Below are 25,414 nucleotides of genomic sequence, written 5' to 3' on the forward strand. Positions count from 1 at the left end.
CAAGTGAACTTCCACCATTCCAGAGGGGGGGGGGGTTTATTAGAGATAAATGATATACACTCGATTTTTAATTAATCATAAGCAAACACGATCTGTTTCATCGTGTATTTATTCATTGTGAAGGTGAATTAACACATTGCGTCGATGTTTAGTTCATAGTCACGTATGTATTGGTAAACAAATGTAAGATTTTGACTTACCCCCCCACCTACTGCCACCAATTGTTGGACAAATAAAAAAAATTGAACCGCGCGAATTACGGGTTGGCGTTTGGACAAACGTCGCGGAACCGACCCCGCGTTTTTTAATTCACGCATCGGCCCAACGGCGCCTTGGTGGAACCCCATTCAAATGGAATCCTCCGGTTATCGTGCCCACCCCAGCGATTGACTGCGCACAGCCGCGGCGAGAATTTAACATCGTTTGCAACAATTCGCAGATTATTAAAATAATAATAATAAAAACATTTTTTTAAGAAGATTTATTTTTCACACTCAATTTGCAAATGTGGCTTGAGGCCCGTGTTGGGGCCTAGTGTAGGGGAGTGTGGCCGGGCTCGGCTTGAATGTCCCGGCCGGGGGAGATGGAGGTGGAGGCGGTGGAGTCTCCAGGCGACGCCGGGGATCCCGACCTCGGGGACGGGGCTGCATTGAGGCGATACAACAGCGCGCCAATGATCAACAACATCGGGTAAAAAAAACAAAAACCTCTTTGATTTGAGATGTACTTGCTCCCGACATGCTAACGTGGAGTTTACCAACAGCGCGGTGATGAGACCATAACGTTATCGATACCTAATCGCTGTGTCGTGACACGTTTTGTAGACGTACTTGGTCCCGGTACGCTAACGTGGAGTTTGCAAGAGCGTGCCCAGGACGAGAACCAGCAAGACACGGGATGTTAAAGTTTGGCGACGTGGGTGGACGTGACCCCAGTCGCAAGGAATGTGGAATTGACGAGGCCGGTTAAAATCACGAAAGTGAAGACGGAATTACTTTTTTTTTGCTGCCTCGCTCGAGTAAGCGAGGCACGTGCGGGTACAAGTAACGCATACAACAACAACAACAGCAGCAGCAGCAACAAAAACACGTGTCTAATTCGTGGGAGCGGTGATGCAGTGGTTGGGGGCAGCCGCATCGCCATGCATCTGATCACGTTAGTTCCACCCCCCCACCCCCCAATCCATTGCCACGGCAATGGATTGGCCAGGGCACCCCCCCCACTTCTACTTCTTCAACCCCATGACCCACCGTGACATTGGGAGGCCCTCGTCCAACAAGATGAACTTGATGGCTGTTCAATTATAGTTTTGATAATGAAAAAAAATGCAAGCGATGGTGATGATTTTGCTTGCTTCAGTGTGTGAGCACGGGCGTGCTTGTGTGTGTGCTCATCTGCCAGTCATCTCGGTCAACCCAAGGCACCGGGGTTTGTTCCGTGACCTCCTTGCCAGCGGGCCTTCGACACTTCACGTGGCCTCCGTGTCCACCGTGGCCTCAAAGTGCACCAAGCGACGCCCCCGCCACTTAGTGATGAACGGCAGTTTTTGTTATTTGCTCATGCCCGCGTCTCCTCTCCGCAGCAGAGAAGGGAGCCCACTGTCTCTGGCGAGCGACGGAAAGAGCCGGAGAAACAGCGGCGGCTTCCTGAGCCGACAGGGAACGGTGAGACCCCGAGTGAAGACTTGTGTTTAGACTGTCTCCATCGTCACAGGCAGAGCCCCCCTCCTTCACACCGGTGCATAAAAAATTAACGTCGTAAACATTTCTGACATTTAAATAAAAAAATATGAAATAAAATCCAATGTTGGGCCTAAAGAAAAAAATACCTTGTCGTTCATGAGAGTTGTTTGATCGTACAGATATCATTTGCCACGTACACTCGTTATGCCAGGAAATCAAACTACAATTGCTGGGTTCATAGTCTACGACATGGGTGGGGAATGTCAGGCCGGCGGGCCGTATAAGGCCCGCGAAATCATTTGGTCTGGCCATACCAAGGCAACCGCAGGCGGGACTCAAAATTTAATAAATCTAGGAGCAAACCTGGAAAAGCAGTTGCGGTAGCAACATCATCAATACCAGCTAACATCACACGCCTCGCCAAAGAGAAGCAGTTCCAGCCATCGCATTAGGGGTGAGTTAATTAAATGTTTGACCAAATATAACGGGCTAATTTTTAAGTTGATAATTTTGTATGGCCCGCGAATGATGTTATAAATATCCAAATGGCCCTTGGCAGAAACAAGGTTCCCCACCCCTGGTCTACGAGAAAACTAAATCCGAAACCAACCCCTTAGTCTGTTTTGTTTTTCCACCGTTGTTGTTGACTTACACTTTGTTTGTCGTTTGCATTTGCAGGCAACGCCACCGTCACCTGGCAGAGTAATGAGCAGTCGTGTCAACCAGATTAAACAGGTGAGGATATTTCTACCGCCAGCTGGGAGCCGGCAATGCAGAGATGAGTGGCACCGCTGATACTCGAGCGGCGAGTGAGCCACTCTAACGGTGATTTTTTTGCGTGCGTGTGCGCATGAACAGGAGGAGGGAGCAGACTTGATAAATCGTGAAACAGCACATGAGAGGGAGACCAGGGCCGCCCTGCACATCAGCCAGTCGTGCGAAGATCTCTCCCTGGTGCGGAACAAAAGCAAACGGAAACACAAAATACGAATTTCCCGTGAACAATTCTCACCCTGATTGCTACAAACTCGCGCGAGATCTCGGGAAAGCTAAGCAGGTCGGTGACCGCGAGGTCACCAGAAGATGCCAGTGCAAGCCCTCGCCAAGTCTCAAGACTTATTTTGAGGAAAGTCTTTCGTTGGGAAGTTTGGCTAATTTCATTAACGGTTGTTTGGCATGTGGGAGGAAACGGGATTGTCCGGAGAAAACCCGGCACGCGTATGAGGAGATATTACTTGCGGCCGGCTTAGCAGTAAACGGTGGTTGTCCTGTTCAATGCCACCATAATGTAACCACTGTGCAGAGGTTATATTCTTTGTTTTAGAAGGCAAACTTTTTTCACGCCATATTCAAAACAAAACTTGAGGTGGGGGTGCGGTGTGTGTCTGTGTGTCACCAGACTTGTGTTACTTTATTGACACGGTGCATATGTTTTGGATGTGCGTCTTAACTTTCTGGAGCGTCTCAATAGTGGGGAGATCACAGCGTCACTTGGTAAATCGCTCGGGAGTGGCTGAGCGTATTGCCCCGTGTGTTTTGCCGCTCAGAGTGAAGCGTTGCCCGAGCTGGAAAAAACCATCACCCAGCGCAGGTCGGACTTTTTCCCGCTATCGCCATCTCCGTCGCCCACCCGTGGCATTGGCAAGGTGAGGCCGTGGGTGATGAATTCAAATCTACACCTATTGGGAGAAAATCTTGCTTTGGCAAATGAAGCGTAGGTCTCGCATCAAGTGGTCACGGTTTATTGTGCGGTCATTGGTGACTGGGCTGAGACTGTAGACTCAAAACTCCTGACAGCCTGGTTTAATCACGAGCCACCTAAACCCGGATTCAAACCCATGATCTTTCGTGGTACCAGATTATCATATCTCACACAGCCAGTATGGCTCCTCTGAGCCGTTCGACCACGTTCACGTTCATTGCTAACCGAACGCCTCCTGGGTAAACCGAGTGTTTGCGGCTAGAGTCGTACCTAAACACTGGGGCCTGCAAATCAGAATCTTTATTTAGACTGGAGGACTCTGATGAGCTTTACAATGCTCGTTTTCACCGACGTACATATGTGTGTATGTTTGTACTTCTTTCGCACCGTACGTAGCCAACCGTGCTAATCACAGGTGTCCAGTAGGGATGGGTCAGCAAGTTACATCAACAACAAAAATACAACAAAAAACGGTATCAGAGCCAGATAGAGAAAAGTTAAGCAAGTTATAAATTAATATAAATAACATATAGATTTACAAATTGCTCAAAGTACATAAATGAATTGCAGAAAACTATAACGAAGCATTCCAAATCACGTTAGTGCTGAGCGATGAATCGATTTTATAATTAAGTCTACACCAAAACAATTTGTAAAAAACCGTGCATACATGCAAGGGTGATGTTACGCTTTTCAACCTGCGTTTTGTCGTGGAAGTATTTCATTCGCAGTATGGAAGCCAACGGGGTTATCTCTCCGGCCAAAATGTTTGGCAAATATAAAATAAAATAAATCCTTTTTGCTCTGAATTTTGATCTCTGCGATTTCGGCAACTCTTTGACCAATTCGGCCAATTTTTAAACAGGTTAAGTCCCCTAATAGCAACGCAGGTTCACGTTACACGTTGATTCACATTGAATTTCGATTTAAAGCTTTCGTGACTGCAGGGATTCATCTTCTTGGTTCTTTCGGTAAAGTCACGTAGAAGGGAAGTAATAAAATAATAAAAAGAAAACATAATAAAATAATTCTCACGACGTTTCGGCCACAACGCAAGCAGCCGTCCCGAGGTGAAGAATGAATTGAATCTTCTTTACAGACATACGGCTATAGACAAGCCCCGTTACAGGCGAACGGCATAGACAACTCGTTATGGCCGAGTGTGAAAGCGTTAAACGTCAACGTTGAGCGCGGGTGTCGGAGAACTTTGGGGTGTTTGAAACATTTGTGATGGTCGCGGGTGTCGTCTGAGCAAAGCGCCCGCTGCCTGTGTTCCCAGCAACTGTACTCGCCGTCACTGCAAGCGCCCGTCAGCCCCAGCAGGGCTCCGAGTCCTCGCCGCTTCACCACGTAAGCAGCCAACGCCACTCCTCCTCGCCTCACCCTCCTTCATGGCCACGATTCACTTCATCGCGTCTCCGATTATCACGGTTGGCTACGTACGGTGCGAAAGAAGTTCGACGTACATACATACGTACGTCGTTCATTAGCCACCCCTTTTTTTTTTTCCCCATCAATCTGCCTTTCCGCGCTTGTAGGTCGAGGGCCCGTTGTTTGCAGACCTGGGATACCTGAATGTTTAGATAATCGATGACTGCCAAATTAGTGTGTTTGATTGCTCGACTAATCGCGTCACGTGAAAAGAGAGTGGGGGCAAAAAAGGTCTCGCCTCTGCTCCCACGTGTGACGCTGTACGGGAGGTGATGGACGGGGCTTGGTGAGGTCATCTGATCATCGGCCTCGTCACTTTGTGCTTGGTTCTTAGGGAGTTTTTCGCTTTCGGGATGCAGGAAGTCAGGGTGGCCGTCATATTTAAATGGACCAGAGTAATAGTGCCATAACAAAAAGTGTCCAGTTCAAATTTTTCTCAGTTAATTAATCGTCTTGCTCTATTAGACCATACTGCACCACGCTGGTCAGTACGGATTAGTCAAAATGGACGGAGGCGCCATGGACGGGTTTGGGTATAACTCGCCACTGGTGTTAGCCATGGCCGGGAATCGAACTGATGTGTGCCGGGTTCATAGCTCAGCGCACTGGCCGCTGCACCACTGCTCCACCCTGAGCCCACGATGCAAAAGGACGAGTTTATTCCTCTGCTACCTACGCCTTTGTTTACCATGACTCAGGGGTTTGTGTTGCGAGTTTTCATCTTGGTTTTGAGGGGTTCAGCTCATTCTATCGCTGCAATCGATAAAACGCCTTACTAGTGCGTGCGTGCGGTCTTGCGCTCGTGCGTGTGTGTGCGCCTTATTCGTTTCTTAACAGAAAACGAAGTGCAAGTCCCATCAGCCACATTCGCCCCAGCACCCTCGGATCGCTCAAGAGGAAAGGTGAGCCCCGTTGAGTACTTCCACACATGGCATGCTGTTGTCATCTATGTATGTATGTAGGCATGTTGAACTTCTTTCGCACCGTACGTAGCCAACCGTGCTAATCGGAGGACAACAAACTAAACACAAAAAGCAGTTCTGAAGAAATTAGTTTTCAATCTAGATTTAAAAGTGCATAGCTCAAGCGATTTCCTTAGTTTCGGAAGGAAGAGTGTTCCAGATCGCCGCAGAAGTGCATCTGAAAAGCGCGTGACGCAGTGCCTCCTGTCGACAGAAAGACGCGGAGAGAAAGACAAGGATGACACAGAGTTAAGGAGGCAGCGCACGTAGAGAGACGTGGAGCGATTCGACACGAGAGAGCCGCGAGAGACGTTTAGACAGTGAGGTGGACACGGAGGGACACGGGAGGGCGTTGAGCATTCAAATACAGAGAATAGAGGCCCAGAGACACGGAGAGAGAGAGAGAGAGGAAAGATGTCGACAAAGGCATTCGGACACAGAAAACAAGAAACGAGGAGTCGGAGAGGTGCCAGGAGTGCGCACAAACGGAGAAATGCAGAAGTGCGGTGAGATACGGAGAGACGGTGACAGTATGCAGCGTGCTTGTTATTTAACTGCTTGGCTTCCATTAATTTACTTTTTCAAATTACTTGCTTAGATATCCAGGAAAGCCACACTTGAGTCGTATGACTCGTGTTCACGCGGATCCTGCGTTGGGTTTTTTTTCTATTTCAAGATGTTTTCAGCCGATTAACGACGAGTTGTGTTTATTGTACAAGTGTGTGAGAAAATCGGATAGAGCAAGCCGCTCTATCCCTTTACAAATGGGAGCGAATGGCGATTAGCCCACATGCTGTACTGCCTTCTGGCGAAACGGCCCCAACGATGCCCACAGGGAGTTTCACAACAACATCTGCGCTGGATCGCAGGCGGCCACGTGCAGCACAACAAACCACCGCCGCCCGGCTGTCTGTTGGGGAAAAAATGTTCGGCTTTGAGCGGCAACTGGAAAGTCTTAATCGGCTCTCCGTAGCCTAAGGGCTCTTCTCTCATAGTGTGGGTGGTAGAGCATGCTGCGTTGTTCCGTGCACCCTGTGAGTTGTTCCGTGCACCCTGTGAGTTGTTCCGTGCACACTGTGAGTTGTTCCGTGCACCCTGTGAGTTGTTCCGTGCACCCTGTGAGTTGTTCCGTGCACTCTGTGAGTTGTTCCGTGCACCCTGTGAGTTGTTCCGCGCACCTGTGAGTTGTTCCGCGCACCTGTGAGTTGTTCCGTGCACCCTGTCAGTTGTTCCGTGCACCCTGTGAGTTGTTCCGTGCACCCTGTGAGTTGTTCCGTGCACCCTGTGAGTTGTTCCGTGCACCCTGTGAGTTGTTCCGTGCACCCTGTGAGTTGTTCCGTGCACCCTGTGAGTTGTTCCGTGCACCCTGTGAGTTGTTCCGTGCACCCTGTGAGTTGTTCCGTGCACTCTGTGAGTTGTTCCGTGCACCCTGTGAGTTGTTCCGTGCACCCTGTGAGTTGTTCCGTGCACCCTGTGAGTTGTTCCGTGCACCCTGTGAGTTGTTCTGTGCACCCTGTGAGTTGTTCCGTGCACCCTGTGAGTTGTTCCGTGCACCCTGTGAGTTGTTCCGTGCACCCTGTGAGTTGTTCCGTGCACCCTGTGAGTTGTTCCGTGCACCCTGTGAGTTGTTCCGTGCACCCTGTGAGTTGTTCTGTGCACCCTGTGAGTTGTTCCGTGCACCCTGTGAGTTGTTCCGTGCACCCTGTGAGTTGTTCCGTGCACCCTGTGAGTTGTTCCGTGCACCCTGTGAGTTGTTCCGTGCACCCTGTGAGTTGTTCTGTGCACCCTGTGAGTTGTTCTGTGCACCCTGTGAGTTGTTCCGTGCACCCTGTGAGTTGTTCCGTGCACCCTGTGAGTTGTTCCGTGCACCCTGTGAGTTGTTCCGTGCACCCTGTGAGTTGTTCTGTGCACTCTGTGAGTTGTTCCGTGCACTCTGTGAGTTGTTCCGTGCACTCTGTGAGTTGTTCCGTGCACTCTGTGAGTTGTTCCGTGCACCCTGTGAGTTGTTCCGTGCACCCTGTGAGTTGTTCCGTGCACCCTGTGAGTTGTTCTGTGCACTGTGAGTTGTTCCGTGCACTCTGTGAGTTGTTCCGTGCACTCTGTGAGTTGTTCCGTGCACCCTGTGAGTTGTTCCGTGCACCCTGTGAGTTGTTCCGTGCACCCTGTGAGTTGTTCTGTGCACTCTGTGAGTTGTTCCGTGCACCCTGTGAGTTGTTCTGTGCACTCTGTGAGTTGTTCCGTGCACTCTGTGAGTTGTTCCGTGCACCCTGTGAGTTGTTCTGTGCACCCTGTGAGTTGTTCTGTGCACCCTGTGAGTTGTTCCGTGCACCCTGTGAGTTGTTCCGTGCACCCTGTGAGTTGTTCCGTGCACCCTGTGAGTTGTTCCACGCACCTGTGAGCTGTTCCTCGCACCTGTGAGCTGTTCCACGCACCTGTGAGTTGTTCCGTGCACCTGTGAGCTATTCCACGCACATTGTTCCTCGCACCTGTGAGCTGTTCCGCGTACCTGTGAGCTGTTCCACGCACATTGTTCCACGCACCTGTGAGCTGTTCCACGCACCTGTGAGCTGTTCCACGCACCTGTGAGTTGTTCCTCACACCTGTGAGTTGTTCCACGCACCTGTGAGTTGTTCCACGCACATTGTTCCTCACACCTGTGAGCTGTTCCACGCACCTGTGAGCTGTTCCACGCACCTGTGAGCTGTTCCACGCACCTGTGAGTTGTTCCTCACACCTGTGAGTTGTTCCACAGCCGACTTTGAAGTGGACCACACCTCCAAGCGCCTTTTTCTTGGTACCGGCGACTTGGAGTTCAACTTCACATCGAGCATGCTCAACCAGAGGTCAGAGTTCACTTGCACGCTCACACACACACACACGGGTCCTTCTTGTAGCCTTTGTTAACTGCAGGGGCAGGTTCTCTTAGTACCACCTATGACGTGTATCGGTTATCGCGTCGTGTTTCGTGCGCCATGAATCACGTGCGGTCGTGAATTCGTGTTCATCGCGCGATTTTCGTAACGTGCGTCTCGCATGAAACGCTGTACCGTCAAATCACCGTGCATTATGAACCGCCGTGTGTCCTGAACCGTGTCGCGAGGTGAGGGAGGGTGATCGCGCGTCGCTCGCGCTCATCGCTTTGCCTCTGTTCTTCCTCCAGCCTGTCGCCCTGCAGCAGCAGCGATTGCCGCCCGTCCCCGGCCACGTCCCCACACGTGGACACCCCCAGCCCCGCCCCCAGTCCCGCTCACGCTCCCCTCTCATTGGCCGCCCTCTCCCCGGACACCGACCCCGGCCGCTCTCCCAGCCCCGCCCACACCACTCTCTCAATGGCCGGCTCTGCCTTCACGCCGGTGTCGCGATGAAACGTTGCCGAACCCTGCGGAGTTCGGAAGGCTCCCCGCACGCGCGCCCTGTCGCGGTCGAGCGCGACCGCGGGGAGTGAGGTGAGCGTCGGGTTGTAGGAGGCGACCCAAACGAAAATAACGACGAGGGTTGGCGACTAATTACTTTTTGATAATTGTTTTTTTACCCTTCTATCTGGCAACAGAACTGACACCTTTTTTACAAGGAGTCATGTTTACATAGACCACTACCTGCAGTCATAATGCAAACAAAAAACATAACTCTGATAATGTGCACTGTCCTTGAAGTTGGTTGGTCCACACCCGAGACAGCTTTCCTTAGAGCCTAGTCTCACATGGGTTGGACCAGATGACGCCAAAAGGCGCATTATGACTGCAGGTATTGTGGTCTATGTAAACATGACTCCTTGTAAAAAAGGTGTCAGTTTTGTTGCCAGATAGAAGGGTAAAAAAACAATTATCATATTTTTTACTGGCAAATGAGGTTCCAATGGTGTAATTACTTTTTGTTAGCGAAAGGGATTTCGATCCAGGGCAGTGCGACGGTTTGTAACCCTGTAAATAAAAATAGAAAGAATCCGTCCACTGACTTTCTAAATTCCGGCCCAACCATCTCCCTGATCACGTGTCGTCACCACAGGTTATTTTCCCGACCGTGCACCAACCACCATCGGCATGATGTGGCTGGTTCCCACAAATGCACAACGCACCATGATACAGCTGCAGTGCCATCTCCCACAATGCATCCTGATGTAGCTGTAGCGGCAGCTGCCACAGTGCTACATGATGTCGCTGTAGTGCCATCTCCCACAATGCACCATGATGTAGCTGTAGTGGCGGCTGTCACAATGCACCGCGCATCATTAAATTGCCTTAAAAAGTACGGCAAGCATCACCCAGCCATGTCAATGGAGGACGCTACAGTGGCACTCGCTGAAGGCATGTGACCATGGGCTTAAAATTATTTCCGTAGCAAAGCCTCAGACCAACAACGTTGGTATACAAGTTGTAGTGCGTGGACCCCTGGTGGTCTGCAAGGCCGTGGGATGCACTCTGCTGAACTGTTGCAGACATGAACAATATGTCATTGGTGCACGTTGGTCCGCGCAAATTATTTGCAGAAATATTGAGAACGACTTGTTGGCCTAGACGATAAAATAGGCCTGGCTGTCTATCGACAAAGTTGGAACCATTTGATAATTTTTTTGTAGGGTTGCCATCGATTTTTATTTAATCTTGCGCATGCTTGGCTTGCAGTCCTCCCCATGCGCAGCTTGAGGAAGGCATTGCCCAGCTAGCGAGCAAACGCTTACCGAGAATACTCGCCACCCCCAGCATCCTCGGGCAAAACCGTCCGAGGGAAACACGCGCGGGGGTAATTTTGACGGTTAATTGTCGACCGATATTAGAAAGTACGGCTTATTTATTGAATGTCACTGATTTGACGCGCCGACACGAAACGGAATGCACCGGCGTCGCGCGTCTCGGCGTGGGTGAGAGTGTCCGTTGGTCCGGGCCCGGCCGCCTGCACCACGCAATTTTTACGACTCCCATCAGGAAAAGGGGGGGACAGGCAATTAGTCTCAGGCCTGATTGGGTGACGCACACTTTGGCCGTGTAAAAAAGCCACTACGTGATTACACTAATGATTGCCCCGCATCTTTAAAGTGTCCGAAACGTACGTCCGAAATCACGGAACTGTCCTTAATTACCACCGCCTTCTCGGGGAATAACCCGTTGAGCAAGGTGAGATGTTTCTGGTGACGATTCTTCATCGGAACGGTGGCGACCTGAGGCCAAGGACCACCCAAAGACGTTGAGCGGCAGACATCGTAAGGCACCTGCGGCAGGCCTAAGTAGTCGCCGTGCGGCAAAGTTTGCCCTCGTTTCTCGGTTAAGAGAAGGTAAAGGTGAAGCCCTGCAAATGCGTGCTCACGACACTGCTGGCAGAAGAAAACATCTCCAGAGAGATCTCTAGAGAGCCTGCCCTCGAGACGTTATTACGGCGGTCGGTGACGAACTACTTTCTTGAGCTGAGCGGTGCAATGACACAGCACGCGGGATGATGCAGCAGTAATGCAGCGGCGTACCCTCCGTTACTTGTCCCGCCATCTCACCGTGTTGTGCGTTGCAGTGCCTCGTGCGTCGCCAAAACTTTATCGATCATTGAACTGTTTGTGGGGGGTTTTGCGTCACGTTTTTTTCCACTTAAAGTGGCACTTTTTACAAGGGGGCGCGTTTGCTGCGTTAAAAAAGGACTTAGCGCGGTCTCGACATGAGCTCTGTATCCCTCCACCAGCCTGGCGGGGCCAGGTAACCCAACTGGCACATCTTGCCCACTTGGCAACTTGTCTGGCTGGAGGGCGACGGCTGCAATTGACGTTTTACGCCCGCACGGCTTGACCCAACGGGACCCAGTGATGAATCGGCGATGTCGGTCGACGAGTTAAATCGAGTACGACGCAATCGGTCGCACGGGTAATTTGCTACGGGGGGAAAGGAACAAAACACATTTGGGAGCCGTTGGCTCTGCCCCCTTTTGCCGTACCCGAAGCCCGATTGACTGCTGGTTTCACGTAACATTTACTCACGCAAATTCTAAAGTCCCACCTCGCCCAACATAAGTAATTTTTTTCAAATTACTTGCAGCCCATTTGTCAATCCGTTGACAGGTGAAGGGGCTTCCCACGCCGCATCAGGCGGGGCGGGGGGGTGGGGTTGCTTGACCATACTTCACCATACTGGTTACTGCCGGTTGGTGAAGGGGGGCACCCGAGGACCGGTTCGTATATACCGCTCGCTACCTTTGTCGGCCCTGGCTGGGAATGTAACTCAGCCCGCGGCGGCGGGTTCGTAGCGCCGCGCGCTAATGACCACGGCATCAAATTCAACTCCTCCCGCGAGGTCGTCACTCAAGCGAGGCTTCAGTGGGCCGTTAGGTCACGTTGGGTTCTGTCGGTGTGAAAACACCCCCACCCCCTCCCCCATCATCATCGTGCTGTCAAGCCCCAAATGGTTTTAAACGTGTCGCGGCCCTCACACCGATGATGTCTTATCGGCGAAAGTGAGCCGCCTCCCTCCCCCCCCCCTTCTGATAATGAGTGAAGAACGCTGAGCTACGTCGCGCCTCGAGCGAAGGTGGGTCGCGGGCCACCGTAATGGTTTTACGAACGTCCGCTTTGTACCGAGCGCTCCTGTAGATGACGCTGTGCTCGCGCGTCTGCTGCAAAATTCGCCGCGCGTCCGTCGGCCGTTTTTGTTCGAGTGCAGCGAGTTGTTTTTTTTATTCGTATTGTTTTTGTTGCGTCTTTTTCCCCCGCGGTGTTATCCCGACGGTGTGCTATCCGGTGTCGCGTCGCGAGACGTAGAATACGTTGAGGTCTCTCGCGGAGCCAGTGGTCACCCTCGTGTGGGAGAACGGCCCGTGGAAACGGATAACACGGAGCTACCACTGAGGTCCCTTTCAAGCGGCCTCTGAGAGTATTGTCCATCGGGTGACAGTCGAACCAATACTTTGTTTAATTCTCACAGCTGGAAGTTAGCCAAACTAAGTGCAAAACCAAATTCATTGTTACGGTTTTTTTTTAATCATGTGCAGCCATTGGTGACTGGGGCTCAGTCCGTCAACTCGCTACGCCTGAGAACTTGGGATGAACCCAGAATATCGGCAGTGCCAGCTGAACGCTCCGAACTTGCCACCGGGAGCCGCCTCTTTTAGCACGATCTTTGAACCGTTCAGGAAGGCCACGTTTGGCTACCGTGGGCCACCGCTGCTGAGTCCTTGCCTCTCGGCCCGTGGCCCAACCGCGCCCTTGAGCTAAGGTCTACGCGAGACGTCGCAGGCTGCCGTATGCATCGAATACTCGGTCTTTCGATAAAGGTAGAACGCGATTATGTTGCAGAAAAACGTAAGAGTAATACCCGTATTTAAACGCTTGTACGATAACCCAACATTAATTTAACACTTGTCTTGAAGAGCAGTCGTATGGGTCTCGTTTGATTTCCCCACGTAGTTTTCCATACCAAAAGCACAGGTCACAGAAGAGCTCATTCCCTAAAACATCGCTCAACATTTCTCGAACAAACGAGTGTTGCATCAGCGCTCGTGTCCATTTGTAGCCCTGAACCAATGTTGGAAATTCCACAGTGGTATGCCGGAGGCTAGTCTATCCTAGCACAATCACAAAGTGGTACCACTCGTCTTCTTGGTTCTTTCGGTAAAGTCACGTAGAAGGGAAATCATAAAATAATAAAAATAAACATAATAAAATAATTCTCACGACGTTTCGGCCACAACGCAAGCAGCCGTCCTCAGGTGAAGAACAGGTCTGTGACTTTACCGAAAGAACCAAGAAGATGAATCCCTGCAGTCACGAAAGCTTTAAATCGAAATTTGGTACCACTCGTTTTACCAACCACGGCGGGATGGTGGGTCGAGCCGGACCTCAACCAGGATTCGAACGTCCGACTTCCCGACCGCGAGCTCTCTGAGCCCTGTGCCACTCGGCCAATGTCAACATGAGCGTAATAATTGTTGCAAACAACTGTTAACAGTTGCCCCCACCTAACGTCGCCCATAAACCTTGACGGGTGAGAACATCTTGTCAAAGGTAACGATGCATTTTATTTGTGTGTGTGTCTGCGTGCGTGCGCGCGCGAGTATGTACAAATGCTCACTGTGTTTTTCCTTGCGTGTGAAATGGTACCCTTGTTATAATGTTACTCTTTTGCAGTGCATTTCCAATGTTTTGAATTCCGACGAAACGTAAATTGCAATGTCACATTCGTCCACGCGCGAAATTCCGGGTTGGACGATTGGCGCGGAAAACGCTGCGACGCAAGCGAAATGTGAGAAAGAGCCACGAGGCCTAACCCCGGATGGGAGCTCGGCAATGGATCATTCGAGAGTTGAGTTGGGCCCTAAGTTGGGCCGAGAGTTTGGCTGTGAATTGGGTCAAGAGTTGGGCCGTGAGCTGGGCCAAGAGCTCGAACTTTCCGTGCCGGTCTCGCCGTGCAGCCGCGCCCCAATTCCCTCCGTCAGAATATCCGTGCGCAGGGGAAATTCGTCGCCAAACTTGTGACAATCAAACATTGTTGTGGGTGGTGGGAACGTTTGATTTTTAACATTTAACATCGTGAGCAATGCGGTCACTACCCGTAAGCATTTCTGGGAACCACCTCTGCCCAACTCGCACGATAATTCAAGTCACCGGAAAAATCATGGAGGCGACACCTTTTTTGCGTGCGTTTTAAATCACCCCGGGTTGCCTTTCAACTTGAATTTTAGAAATCTGGCAAATCCAGTGGGCTCGAGTTGGCTTGAGTTGACTCTCCCGCAAGCAACTAGGTGTTTGGTGAATGCATGTACAAATTAAATCATTTTGTAGAGATGGCTGGGTCGCTGTGGCATTAACCACACACCGGCTCGAATGACCCCTCTCTCCACGTCGACGTTTGCCGCGGCTGGGAAGGTGATTAAAATCACGTCGCACCATTCCGCCGTTGGCACCGACACTTGTAGGCCCCGACTTGCCTCCCCAGAACGTAACCCCAGGCAGCATTTGGCGGGGTTTGATGATAAAAAAAAAAACGCGTTTACTTCAATGGTTAATAATTCGTGCCGACAATTCCGTCGACATTCTTGTCACTGTATATATTATTATTGTTGTCGTGATTACTATTGCTGCTGCTGCTGTCTTTATCGCATCTGCCGTTGTTCTTAGTTGGCGTCTTAAGCATTTGCTAACGAGTTCTTCGCCGATTGTAAATAGAATTGCGACGGCAATTAACGAGGGGGACGGGAGGGGGGCGGTGGGGGGGGAAGGCAAGCTGATCGGGAGGTTAAGGGGGGAGATCGGCAAAGCCGACAAAACCGAATAATGTCTTCGGGTTTTTTTTAAATAAATAAAAACGTTTAAATAAAACTGGAATGAACAAGAGTACCGCTACGGAGAAGTGTGAACTATTTGCGGGCTGTGTGGATCAGCGGCAGCTGCGTGTGCTTTGTGCGTAGGTATATTGAACTTCATTCGCATCGTACGTAGCCAACCGTGCTATCGGAAGGTGCGGTGAGTGTGTGGGTGAGTGACTGAGTGGGTGAGTGACTATGAGTCTATGTATGTTTAACTTCTTTCGCACCGTACGTAGTCAACCGTGCTAACCGGAAGGTGCGGTGAGTGTGTGGGTGAGTGACTGTGAGTGGGTGAGTGACTATGAGTCTATTTATGTTGAACCTATTTCGCACCGTACGTACCCAAGCGTGCTCATCGGAGGGTTCGGTGAGGTGAGTGAGTGGGTGAGTGTGTGGGTGAGTGACTGTGAGTGGGTGAGTGACTATGAGTCTATTTATGTTGAACTTCTTTCGCACCGTACGTACACAAGCGGAGGGTGCAGTGAGTGTGTCGACGGAATCCATCCGCCAGCAGCAGCAGACGATGGGATTTGCTCCTCTGTGTGTTCTAGCAATATGAGAGACCAGTTTGGTTTTACGTTCCCGATGGTGGATGTAAAAGGCCGATTCCGGAATGGGGATGATGACGCCTAACCACACTCGATGAATTGTCGCGATTCAATTCAAGAGTCGAATATTGTTCTTCCACTTCTGGTTTTCACCGGCTTCTACTCATCCGCGTCGTGTCACAAGACGGAGAGCCCATTATTCGAACCGCTCGCAGAACGGTCCGTGGAAGGAGATCTCACAGAACTGCTTCTGAGATCACACATGGCCACTTGTATACACACTAGGGGGCAGCACTTACCCACATGCCCTGCTGCACAGGGAAATGTCACGTGAGCAGAAACCAACAGTTTTCATTCTCGGTACTGGAATTGATGCAAATAAAGTGCAAAATACATTTCAGTGGGGTGGTTGTTGTTGTTGTGAAGTCATTGGTGGCCTAAGCTGGGACCATCATCTCAGAGACCGGCTTAGCAACTCTGACCTCTCAGCCAATCGGCCACCCTTGAGTCGATTGTTTTTTTTATTCCGATGAAATGAGTGGCCACCAGTAAAGGGGTCACTTAAACCCATTGTGGTCACTGAAATACCGAATGAAAATAATAATTGAATTTTATATAGTGGCATTCACGCATCTTCTTGGTTCTTTCGGTAATGTCACGTAGAAGGGAAATAATAAAATTTAAACATTAACACATAATAATTGTATTTTATTATGTATTCTTTTTAAATCCTTTATATTAAGTTCGCTTGTTTGCTTGCTTACGACCGTGCAAATCTTTCGGTCGTTTTTTAACCCACTTCCCGTGATCCAATCGGGCTGACATTTTCCACACAGACTCGTTGTGCGAGACAATTAATTTTCGTGAAAAATGTTCTCCAAAATTTTACACTGTTTAGGGAATTTTTATAAAATATTTAATTACCAATTGCTTAATGCTGGCAGACAATCATCTGACCCATAGGTGGCAGCCATCTCAAGCCAGAGGACGAGAGGACTCTAGCCGCCACGCATATAAAGGATTTATAGTGAAAAACTTTGTTTTTACGGGTAAAATTGTATTATTTTATTATTTCCCTTCTACGTGACTTTACCGAAAGAACCAAGAAGATGAATCCCTGCAGTCACGAAAGCTTTAAATCGAAAGTCATTCATGCAATTGCATCCCACAGCGCTGCACATCAATTATCCGGTTCCATATTAAAAAATAAAAAATTCCGTTATAACATAACAATAGGTTGTACCCTTTCTGGCAATAAAACAGTTGTATCAAAATGTTTAAACACCAGACAGAATCCTTATTCAGTGAATCCTGTCTGCATTAACCACATGTGCTTGTGGTGAACATGCAAACGAAAAACATGCTGTGATAATATATGCATTGTCATATATTTTCAGAGCATGGTGTTTTAACATCTTGGCACCTGTGTTATTGCCAGCAAGGGTAAAACCTATTGTTATATTTTAATACTGCCAATAAAGGTTCCATATTAAAAACCCGCTGCTAAGCAAAATTTAAAATGAATAATAACGAGAAAAAAATTGCACGTAAGAAAAAATAATCGCAGAGAAAATAAATTAAAATAAATAAATCCGTTAGGTCTCCATACCCCAGATCACAATCTCAAAATTTCGCCGGATTCTGGAGAATCTTCACTGGATCTCCGTGGCCACCAGAGTATTGCCTCGCTCACACGTCCATCATGAATCCTCTGAGCCAGCATCTGCTCACCTTCACGTTCATTGCTCACCGAACGCCCACCCCTCCACCCCCTCCCACCGTGTGCCCAGTGGTAGTGGCTATAGAGCTCTTCGTAAACACTGTGTGGGGTGAGGGTCCATGAACAAATTGCAGGAAATTATCAATTTGTTAACGAAGCGCGTGGTGCTGTACGACTAATCGATTTCAAAAATGTTAACTTAACTTTGTTGAGTTCGATGGGCAAGATTGGCCAAAACCTAGGCCCACCTTTCACCCAGACGTTGTGTTTACCGACCCTGCCGTTAAAACTAACCGCAACGTTTACGAATCTCGATTAAGAAAGACACCCTCCGATTGGCACAGTTGGCCACGTACGTACGGTGCGTACGAAGTTCAACGCACATAGCAGCAGCAACAACAACAACAGCAACAGCAACAACAGCAACAGCAGCAGCAACAACAACAACAGTCGCTGACTCAAAGCGCAATCGAGCCAAAAAAAAAAACTTTTTTTTTCTATTTTCAACATTCAACTGAAAGGGCAACAACAGCACCAGTAGCAGCAACAACAAAAAAGCCCAGGAGGAGGGGGGGGGGCTCAGAGGGGGGTGGGGGTGGCGATGTTGGTCTCTGGTTTTGCGGTGGATATTTCAGTGCTGAGAGGGGGAGAGGGCAGGCAGGGGGGTAAAAATTCGGCCGAGAGATAAAGACACCCACACTTGCGGCTGCCGGGGTTTGCCTTCGCCTGGTATCGCACGCTCTTTCTGTGAGCAGGGGATTACGGGACGATGGTGGTGGTGGTGTTGGTTGGTTGGTGTTGGTTTTTGGAGCTAGGCTCAGCAAAAGGTGGAGGTTTTGGAGAGAGTGGGAGTGATCTTCTTGGTTCTTTCGGTAAAGTCACGTAGAAGGGAAGTAATAAAATAATGTTTTATTTTTATTATTTTATAGAACCAAGAAGATGAATCCCTGCAGTCACGAAAGCTTTCAATCTAAAAGAGTGTGAGTGGTTGGAATTTTTAAACCTTGCATAGGCGCAGCACTGCATCTTACAAAAATAAAGCAGTTGTAACTTTTCTAATAAAGCTTTTTGGGTTAGTATAAATGTGTCAAACCCTCCACTACCCGGCAAAGCCAGTTAAGTAAGTCCAAATTCTCTCCAACACACCGGTGAGCTGATTTAGTAACTAAATGGCGCGCTGTTTACGTGACAACCCTTACTGGCTGTGTCGGGTGGTGGAGGTTTACGACACTTTATACTTACGCGATCCAACCCGAAAACCTTTATTATGCATAATATTGGTCGCAAAAGCCTGCTGCTACGTGTGTAAACTGTTGTAATTTTGTTAACACGTAGGCTTTCGCGACCAATAATATCCATAATAGAGGTTTTTTTTTGGGTTATATCGCATATTTAGAAAAGTGCCGTTAAACCGCCACCAGCCTTCATACCTGATCGGCTCACAAGTGACGACATCACATCTATCCCTCTATTTGAGAACGAAGCAGGAGGATGTTTCAACAAATCTGGCAGTCGCCTGATGATGCTAGTTGTAATTACTGGAGAAACACTGTACTCGAATTGTAAACGTTGTGGGTTTACTCTCCAACACACAAGCGGTGTGCTGTACCCGTAACAAATTGGCACGTTCTGTTTACGTGACAAACCTTACTAATTGGCCGTGTCGGGTGCTGGCGTGTTTAACGACACTTTTATATTTAAGCGACCTAACCCAAAAAAAAAACCTCAGAAGTTGTAACTTTCCGATCCGCCCCCTGACTGGACAAATCTGAAAGAAAGAGCTTCATAGCCCAACGGAGATTTCTGCAGAAAAAAATGAAGATTCTGATTATGATTCTGAAAATTGCGTCGACCCCGTTGGCATTGACCAGGGGGTCGTCATCCTGCGGCTCTGGTGGCACAGGTTGACGACGCCAATCTGTGGTCTTTGGGCTGCGGTGATGTCTCCTGCCGTGGTGCGGTGATGTCTCCTGCCGTGGTGCGGTGATGTCTTTTGCCGTGGTGCGGTGATGTCTCCTTCCGTGGTGCGGTGATGTCTCCTGCCGTGGTGCGGTGATGTCTCCTGCCGTGGTGCGGTGATGTCTCCTGCCGTGGTGCGGTGATGTCTCCTGCCGTGGTGCGGTGATGTCTCCGGTGCGGGATGTCTCCTGCCGTGGTGCGGTGATGTCTCCTGCCGTGGTGCGGTGATGTCTCCTGCCGTGGTGCGGTGATGTCTCCTGCCGTGGTGCGGTGATGTCTCCTGCCGTGGTGCGGTGATGTCTCCTGCCGTGGTGCGGTGATGTCTCCTGCCGTGGTGCGGTTGTCACATGCGGGGCGATGGTGTGGTGGGTGGGCGACCCGACCGTGGAGAAACCGGGTTCTCGATTGTGGCTAATTGAGGGTCTCTGCCCAGTTAACATGGACTTACGCAAAGACACAGAGACGCAGAGACTTACGCAGAGACACAGAGACGCAGAGACCCACAGACTTACGCAGAGACACAGAGACCCACAGACTTACGCAGAGACCCAAAGACTTACGCAGAGACCCACAGACTTAGAAACCCAAAGACTCACACGGAGACCCACTGACTCACACGGAGACCCACTGACTCACACAGAGACCCACAGACTCACGCAAAGACCCACTGACTCATGCAGAGACCCACAGACTCACGCAAAGACCCACAGACTCACGCAGAGACCCACAGACTTATGCAGATACCCATAGACTTACACAGAGACCCACAGACTTACACAGAGACCCACAGACTTACACAGAAACCCATAGACTCACACAGAGACCCACAGACTTACACAGAGACCCACAGTCTTACAGAGACCCACAGACTTACGCAGAGACCCATAGACTTAGGCGGAGACCCACTGACTCACACGGAGACCCACTGACTCACACGGAGACCCACTGACTCACACGGAGACCTACAGACTTACACAGAGACCCACAGACTCACAAAGACCCACTGACTCACGAAGAGACCCACAGACTTACACAGAGACCCACTGGCACACAAAAGACCCTCAGACTTACACAGAGACCCATAGACTTCCACAGAGATCAATTAGAATAACAGACTAAGCTGTGATCAAACCAGGTTATCAAGTGTAGTGAGTTGATGGATTCAGTCCAATCAATGTAGATTTACATATAACGCAACGCAATTGTCAATGACACTGGCCTTGGAAGGAAAATTATTTCACAGGTGACGTTTCGGGCAATGTCCCTTCTTCAAAGCACTTACATATTTACATATAAACTCGCAGATTTACGCAAAGACCCATAAACTCACACAGACACCCATACATGGGCTTACATAGAGGCCCATTCAATTACATCAACAATGTCTACGCGGTTTTTGTTAACGCATCAAATTATTATTATTTGGTCTTTCATTGAATTCGGCATATTCAATGTAAGAATATTTACGAAAATTGTGTTTACGTACAGTACGGCCACTCTTTGCCAATCCACTGCTGGATGAAGGCCCCCCTGCCATGTCGTCGTGGTGTTCGTTTGAGCCATACTTCTCCGCGCCCGTCCAGTCCCAACTCTGTCCGGAACCAGTGTGACCCTGACAGATAAACCATACAGGCAAACCAACAACACGGGATGTGCAAGCCCTTTAAAAGTGTTGTGGTTTTTTTTCTCTCCTAAAATATTCCGAACGAGACCAGGTGACGATTATTTGGGCCTCCCCTACGTCCGCTCGGTCTCGCACGAGTACCCGGTTCGATTCGTAACAAACATCGCCACTGGGGAGACAAAGGCGGCCGGGCGCGGTGCTGGCCACCCAATCCCCTCGTGTGCCGTGCCGGCCTTCACAGGCTATGCCCCCAAACAGTTTTATTTCAGAAATCTGGACCATTGTTTCAACTGCCGCGGTGGGAGATCGAACCAACGGCCTTCTGGGTTGCAAGTCCCGTGCGCTAACCACCTGCACCAGCCATGCCTTCATAGGCGATACTCAATAACAGCATTTGCCCCAAACAGTGTTATTCGGGCTAGAACGGGTGTGTGTGTGGGTGTGTGGGGGGGGGATCTTTGTTTTGGTGCGGTAAGCGTAGGGTTGGCGTTGGAGGTTTGGGGTTAGCCAGAAACGAAAAGGGCGATTCCTAAATGTCAGGGGCAAAATACCCTCAATGTGACACAATCAGCGGCTGCTGCTGTTGCTGCTGCTGCTTCTGATCAGTACCAGCAAGTTGCCCTCGTCGCAGCAGTCCGAGATTAGTGGCCGTGGTCACAGCCACGCAGTCTCAGCGCGAACCAAATCGCTCAGCCCACCCACCCACGCACCGCCCCACGACCACCATCATCATGGCGAGCACAGTCGGGGATTCCCACCTCTTCACATCACATTCATCACATATATAAAAATTAACCCGTAAAAACAAAGTTTTTCACTATAAATCCTTTATATGCGTGGCGGCTAGAGTCCTCTCGTCATCTGGCTTGAGATGGCTGCCACCTATGGGTCAGATGAATGGCTGCCACCATTAAGCAATTGGTAATTAAATATTATTTATTTTTTCTTAAAAAGTGTAAAATTTTGGAAACAATTTTTCACGAAAATACATTGTCACGCAAAATGTCAGCTCGATTGGATCACGGGAGTGGGTTAAAAAACGACCGAAAGATTTGCACGGTCGTAAGCAAGCAAGCAAGTGAACTTAATATAAAGGATTTAAAAATGTGTACATTACACTGGTCAACACACTTTTTCTGGCATAAGGTATTCCAACGGTTTTAAGGTAATTTTGGGGTGCTGATTCCAAATCTGGCATCAGTTTTTGTCTATTACGTCAGGTTTTTGAGATATAAAATATTGCATTTTCAATGAAAACTGTAGAAGAAAATAAATAAATGTGGATATCTACATAAATGATATTATAAACACACTATCCTAAAAATACAGCACTATATTTTAACGCTAAAGCAGTCACTGACTCGCAACAACTTGCAATCATAAGTGACAGAGTTAATTTCGGGTTAATTCAATGAAAATGGAGTATGCCGATAGCATAAAAATGAGATGTGATAGAGAAAATCTGTGATCAGATTTGGAATCAGCACCCTGAAATTAGTCTAAAACAGCTGCAAAAGTCCAGGCCAGAAAAAAATGGTTTTTTTTCCGTTGACCAGTGTTATATATGTGTGCGTGCTCTTGTGTAGCCTTGGCGTTAATTAAGCGTGTTATTGAAAATTCTCCTCCGGGCGTGTGCCACTGCCGAATGTGTAAAAGCAGATTGTCTGATGCGTGTATCACCAGTTGCAAGTTAGCCTTGCTCAATACACTGCTGGACCAAGGGCACGTCAGAGCTGCCACCATCTCTCACGATCCTGCGATTGTAATAGTTCACCTAACGCACGGATAATATACATTTGTATTGAAGATAGAGCGTATATTTGTTGACATGTTTAGAATGTCAAATGACGAATTAAATTATATATTTTTTAAATGTGTGTCCATCCAAAACCGTAGCGGTTGATTCTGGGACCCCCCCCAACATTCATCAGCCACTGCTAGATGGAGACTTCCATGGAGTTTGCCACGTAGGGGTCGGGTCAAATCATCAGTTCCACCGAAACAAAGCACCTACCTGGGTACTTTGTGTCATCAAAACATTCCACACTCGCTCAACTTTCGAGGAGTGATGGGGCAGTTGTGGAGTGAAAGGAGTTCCCCTGACATCATCTCCGGTTTGGCAGCGGATGTCTCGCTCCGAATCAGTCGAGCGGCATTTTTGTTTTACCGGCTACGAAACGCTGCTATGTTGAAGCTAGCTGGCCTGTCGCTCCAAACAAAGCTCCGGGTCTTCTCGGCCACAGTCATATATGCCCTTCACTTATCTATGCTTGCGTAACGTGGACCCCTCTAATGGAACATCAGCGCCGGTTACAGACATTCAGGAGGGCCTACCTACGTTACATCCCGGGGTTAATCTGGCTGGATTGTGTGAGAAGCTCAGATTCCGAAAGATCTGGTCACAGTCCAATCGGTGAGCTTCTCCGGCAGGCAAGGCCTGCGTTGGCTGGGTCATGTAGCCCGCATGCCCAGCCACCGCATGCCTAAACAGCTTTTGTTCGGCCGGATCGAGGGGGCTAAACGGGCGCGGCACGGGCTAGAGAAGAGATGGAGTGATGTGGTACAGGAGGACGTGGAGCTGAGTGGACTTGCCGATGACTGGTACCAGCGGTGTCAAGATCGGCCTCTGTGGAGGAGGCTCGTGAAGGACGCTACTGGGCAGTTGGAGGCAGTTGCCCTCCAACAACAACGGAGGGCGGAGGAGCGACGCTCACAACAACGAGCGGAGCGCCGGGTGGCTAAAGCACAGCGAGTTGGTACAGTAGAGGGCACAGGTGGTGCATCAGCCAGTCATCTCGGTCATCTCGGTCAGTCGACCAGTGGCACCTGGGTCTGCCCCGTGACCTCCTGTCAGCGGGCGTTCGACACTTCACGTGGCCTCAAGGTGCACTTGGCCTGGCACAAGCGTCGTGGTGACGTCACCGCCACTTAGTGGCGAATGGCGGTTGTTGTTGTTGTGTATGTGTGAGAGTGTGTGTATGTTTCAGTGGTGGGGAGCGGTAGTGTAGCTGTTAGCGCGCTGCGCTATGAACCTGGCGACCCGGGTTCGATTCCCGCTCACGGCTAACACCAGTGACGATTATCTGAACCGGTCCTGGGCCTCCCCTAGGTCGACTCAGCCTTAAATGAGTACCTGGTGCGGTGTGTAAACATCGCCACTAGGGAGACAAAGGCGGTCGGGCGTGGTGCTGGCCACCCACCCCCTCGTGTACCGTTCCGGCCTTCATAGGTGCTCGCTAACAGCACTTGCCCCTACAGTCTGTTCAGGCTATACGGGGGATCTTTGTATGTTTCAGTGAGAGTGTGTGTGTATGTGAGAGTGTGTGTATGTGTGTGTGAGAGTGTGTGTAAGTGAGAGTATGAGTATGAGTGTGTGTGTGTAAGTGAGAGTGTGTGTATATGTGTAAGTGAGAGTGTGTGTGAGTGTGTGTGTATGTGTGTAAGTGAGAGTGTGTGTGTGTGTGTTGTGGGGAGCGGTGGTGTAGTGGTTAGCGCGCTGCGCTATGAACCTGGCGACCCGAGTTCGATTCCCGCTCACGGCTAACACCAGTAACGATTATCTGAACCGGTCTTGGGCCTCCCCTAGGTCGACTCAGCCTTAAATGAGTACCTGGTGCGGTGTGTAAACATCGCCACTGGGGAGACAAAGGCGGTCGGGCGTGGTGCTGGCCACCCAACCCCCTCGTGTACCGTTCTGGCCTTTGTGTGTGTATGTGTGTATGTTTAAGTGAGAGTGTGTGTATGTGTGTGTGAGAGTGTGTGTGAGTGTGTGTGTATGTGTGTAAGTGTAAGTGAGAGTGTGTGTATGTGTGTAAGTGAGAGTGTGTGTATGTGTGTAAGTGTGAGAGTGTGTGTATGTGTGAGTGAGAGTGTGTGTAAGTGAGAGTGTATGTGTGAGAGTGTGTGTATGTGTAAGTGAGAGTGTGTGTATGTTTAAGTGAGAGTGTGTGTAAGTGTGAGAGTGTGAGAGTGTGTGTATGTGTGAGAGTGTGTGTATGTGTGTATGTTTAAGTGAGAGTGTGTATGTGTGTGTGGGGCGCGGTATTTATAGAGCAGGGGGCTTTCCCTGTCTGGTGAGAGAGTGGCCGTCGTTGTCGGTTGCAACAAAAGGTCACTCCCGCCTACGCATCGCCACGTTCACCCCAACGCCTACCTCACCACCACCACTCACCACCACCCTACCTCCTCACCACCACCACTCACCACCACCACCCTCTGTGTCTACAGAGAACACAACACGTGTGACACCACCACCACTCACCACCACCACTCACCACCACCCTCTGTGTCTACAGAGAACACAACATGTGTGACATCACCACCACTCACCACCACCACTCACCCACTCACCCACTCACCACACTCACTCACCACACTCACCACACTCACCCACTCACTCACCATACTCACCCACACTCACCACACTCACCCACTCACTCACCCACTCACCCACTCACCACACTCACTCACCACATTCACCTGCTCACTCACCACACTCACCCGCTCACTC

The 25,414-nt window shown here is 49.7% G+C and overlaps 1 protein-coding gene and 1 long non-coding RNA gene across 4 annotated transcripts; one reads left to right on the top strand and one right to left on the bottom strand.

Annotated features, from left to right (window-relative positions):
* The first annotated feature begins 332 nt into the window (after positions 1-332).
* On the top strand, positions 333-9,290 carry LOC133353852 (P2R1A-PPP2R2A-interacting phosphatase regulator 1-like). Of its 3 annotated transcripts, none has more exons than XM_061570297.1 (9): positions 333-690; positions 1,583-1,664; positions 2,361-2,417; positions 2,541-2,636; positions 3,230-3,328; positions 4,664-4,734; positions 5,653-5,717; positions 8,530-8,620; positions 8,938-9,290. In XM_061570297.1, exons 1-9 carry the CDS (start codon positions 566-568, stop codon positions 9,140-9,142), a joined length of 891 nt encoding a protein of 296 aa, XP_061426281.1. In that variant the 5' UTR covers positions 333-565; the 3' UTR covers positions 9,143-9,290. The 3 variants fall into 3 exon arrangements, with proteins under 3 accessions (XP_061426281.1, XP_061426284.1, XP_061426283.1); XM_061570300.1 differs by having other exon boundaries at positions 4,664-4,731; XM_061570299.1 differs by having other exon boundaries at positions 1,586-1,664.
* Positions 9,291-19,467: 10,177 nt separating this feature from the next.
* LOC133353895 (uncharacterized) lies at positions 19,468-25,144 on the bottom strand. Its single transcript, XR_009756489.1, has 3 exons — positions 22,919-25,144; positions 20,767-20,892; positions 19,468-19,606 (listed from the first exon to the last, which is right to left on the bottom strand). It is a non-coding gene; the product is annotated as an uncharacterized LOC133353895 (long non-coding RNA).
* Positions 25,145-25,414: the final 270 nt, after the last annotated feature.

This window comes from Lethenteron reissneri, chromosome 45 (assembly GCF_015708825.2).
Source record: "Lethenteron reissneri isolate LAM-NWPU_2019-01 chromosome 45, ASM1570882v1, whole genome shotgun sequence".
In the NCBI taxonomy this organism is placed as follows: Eukaryota; Metazoa; Chordata; class Hyperoartia; order Petromyzontiformes; family Petromyzontidae; genus Lethenteron; species Lethenteron reissneri.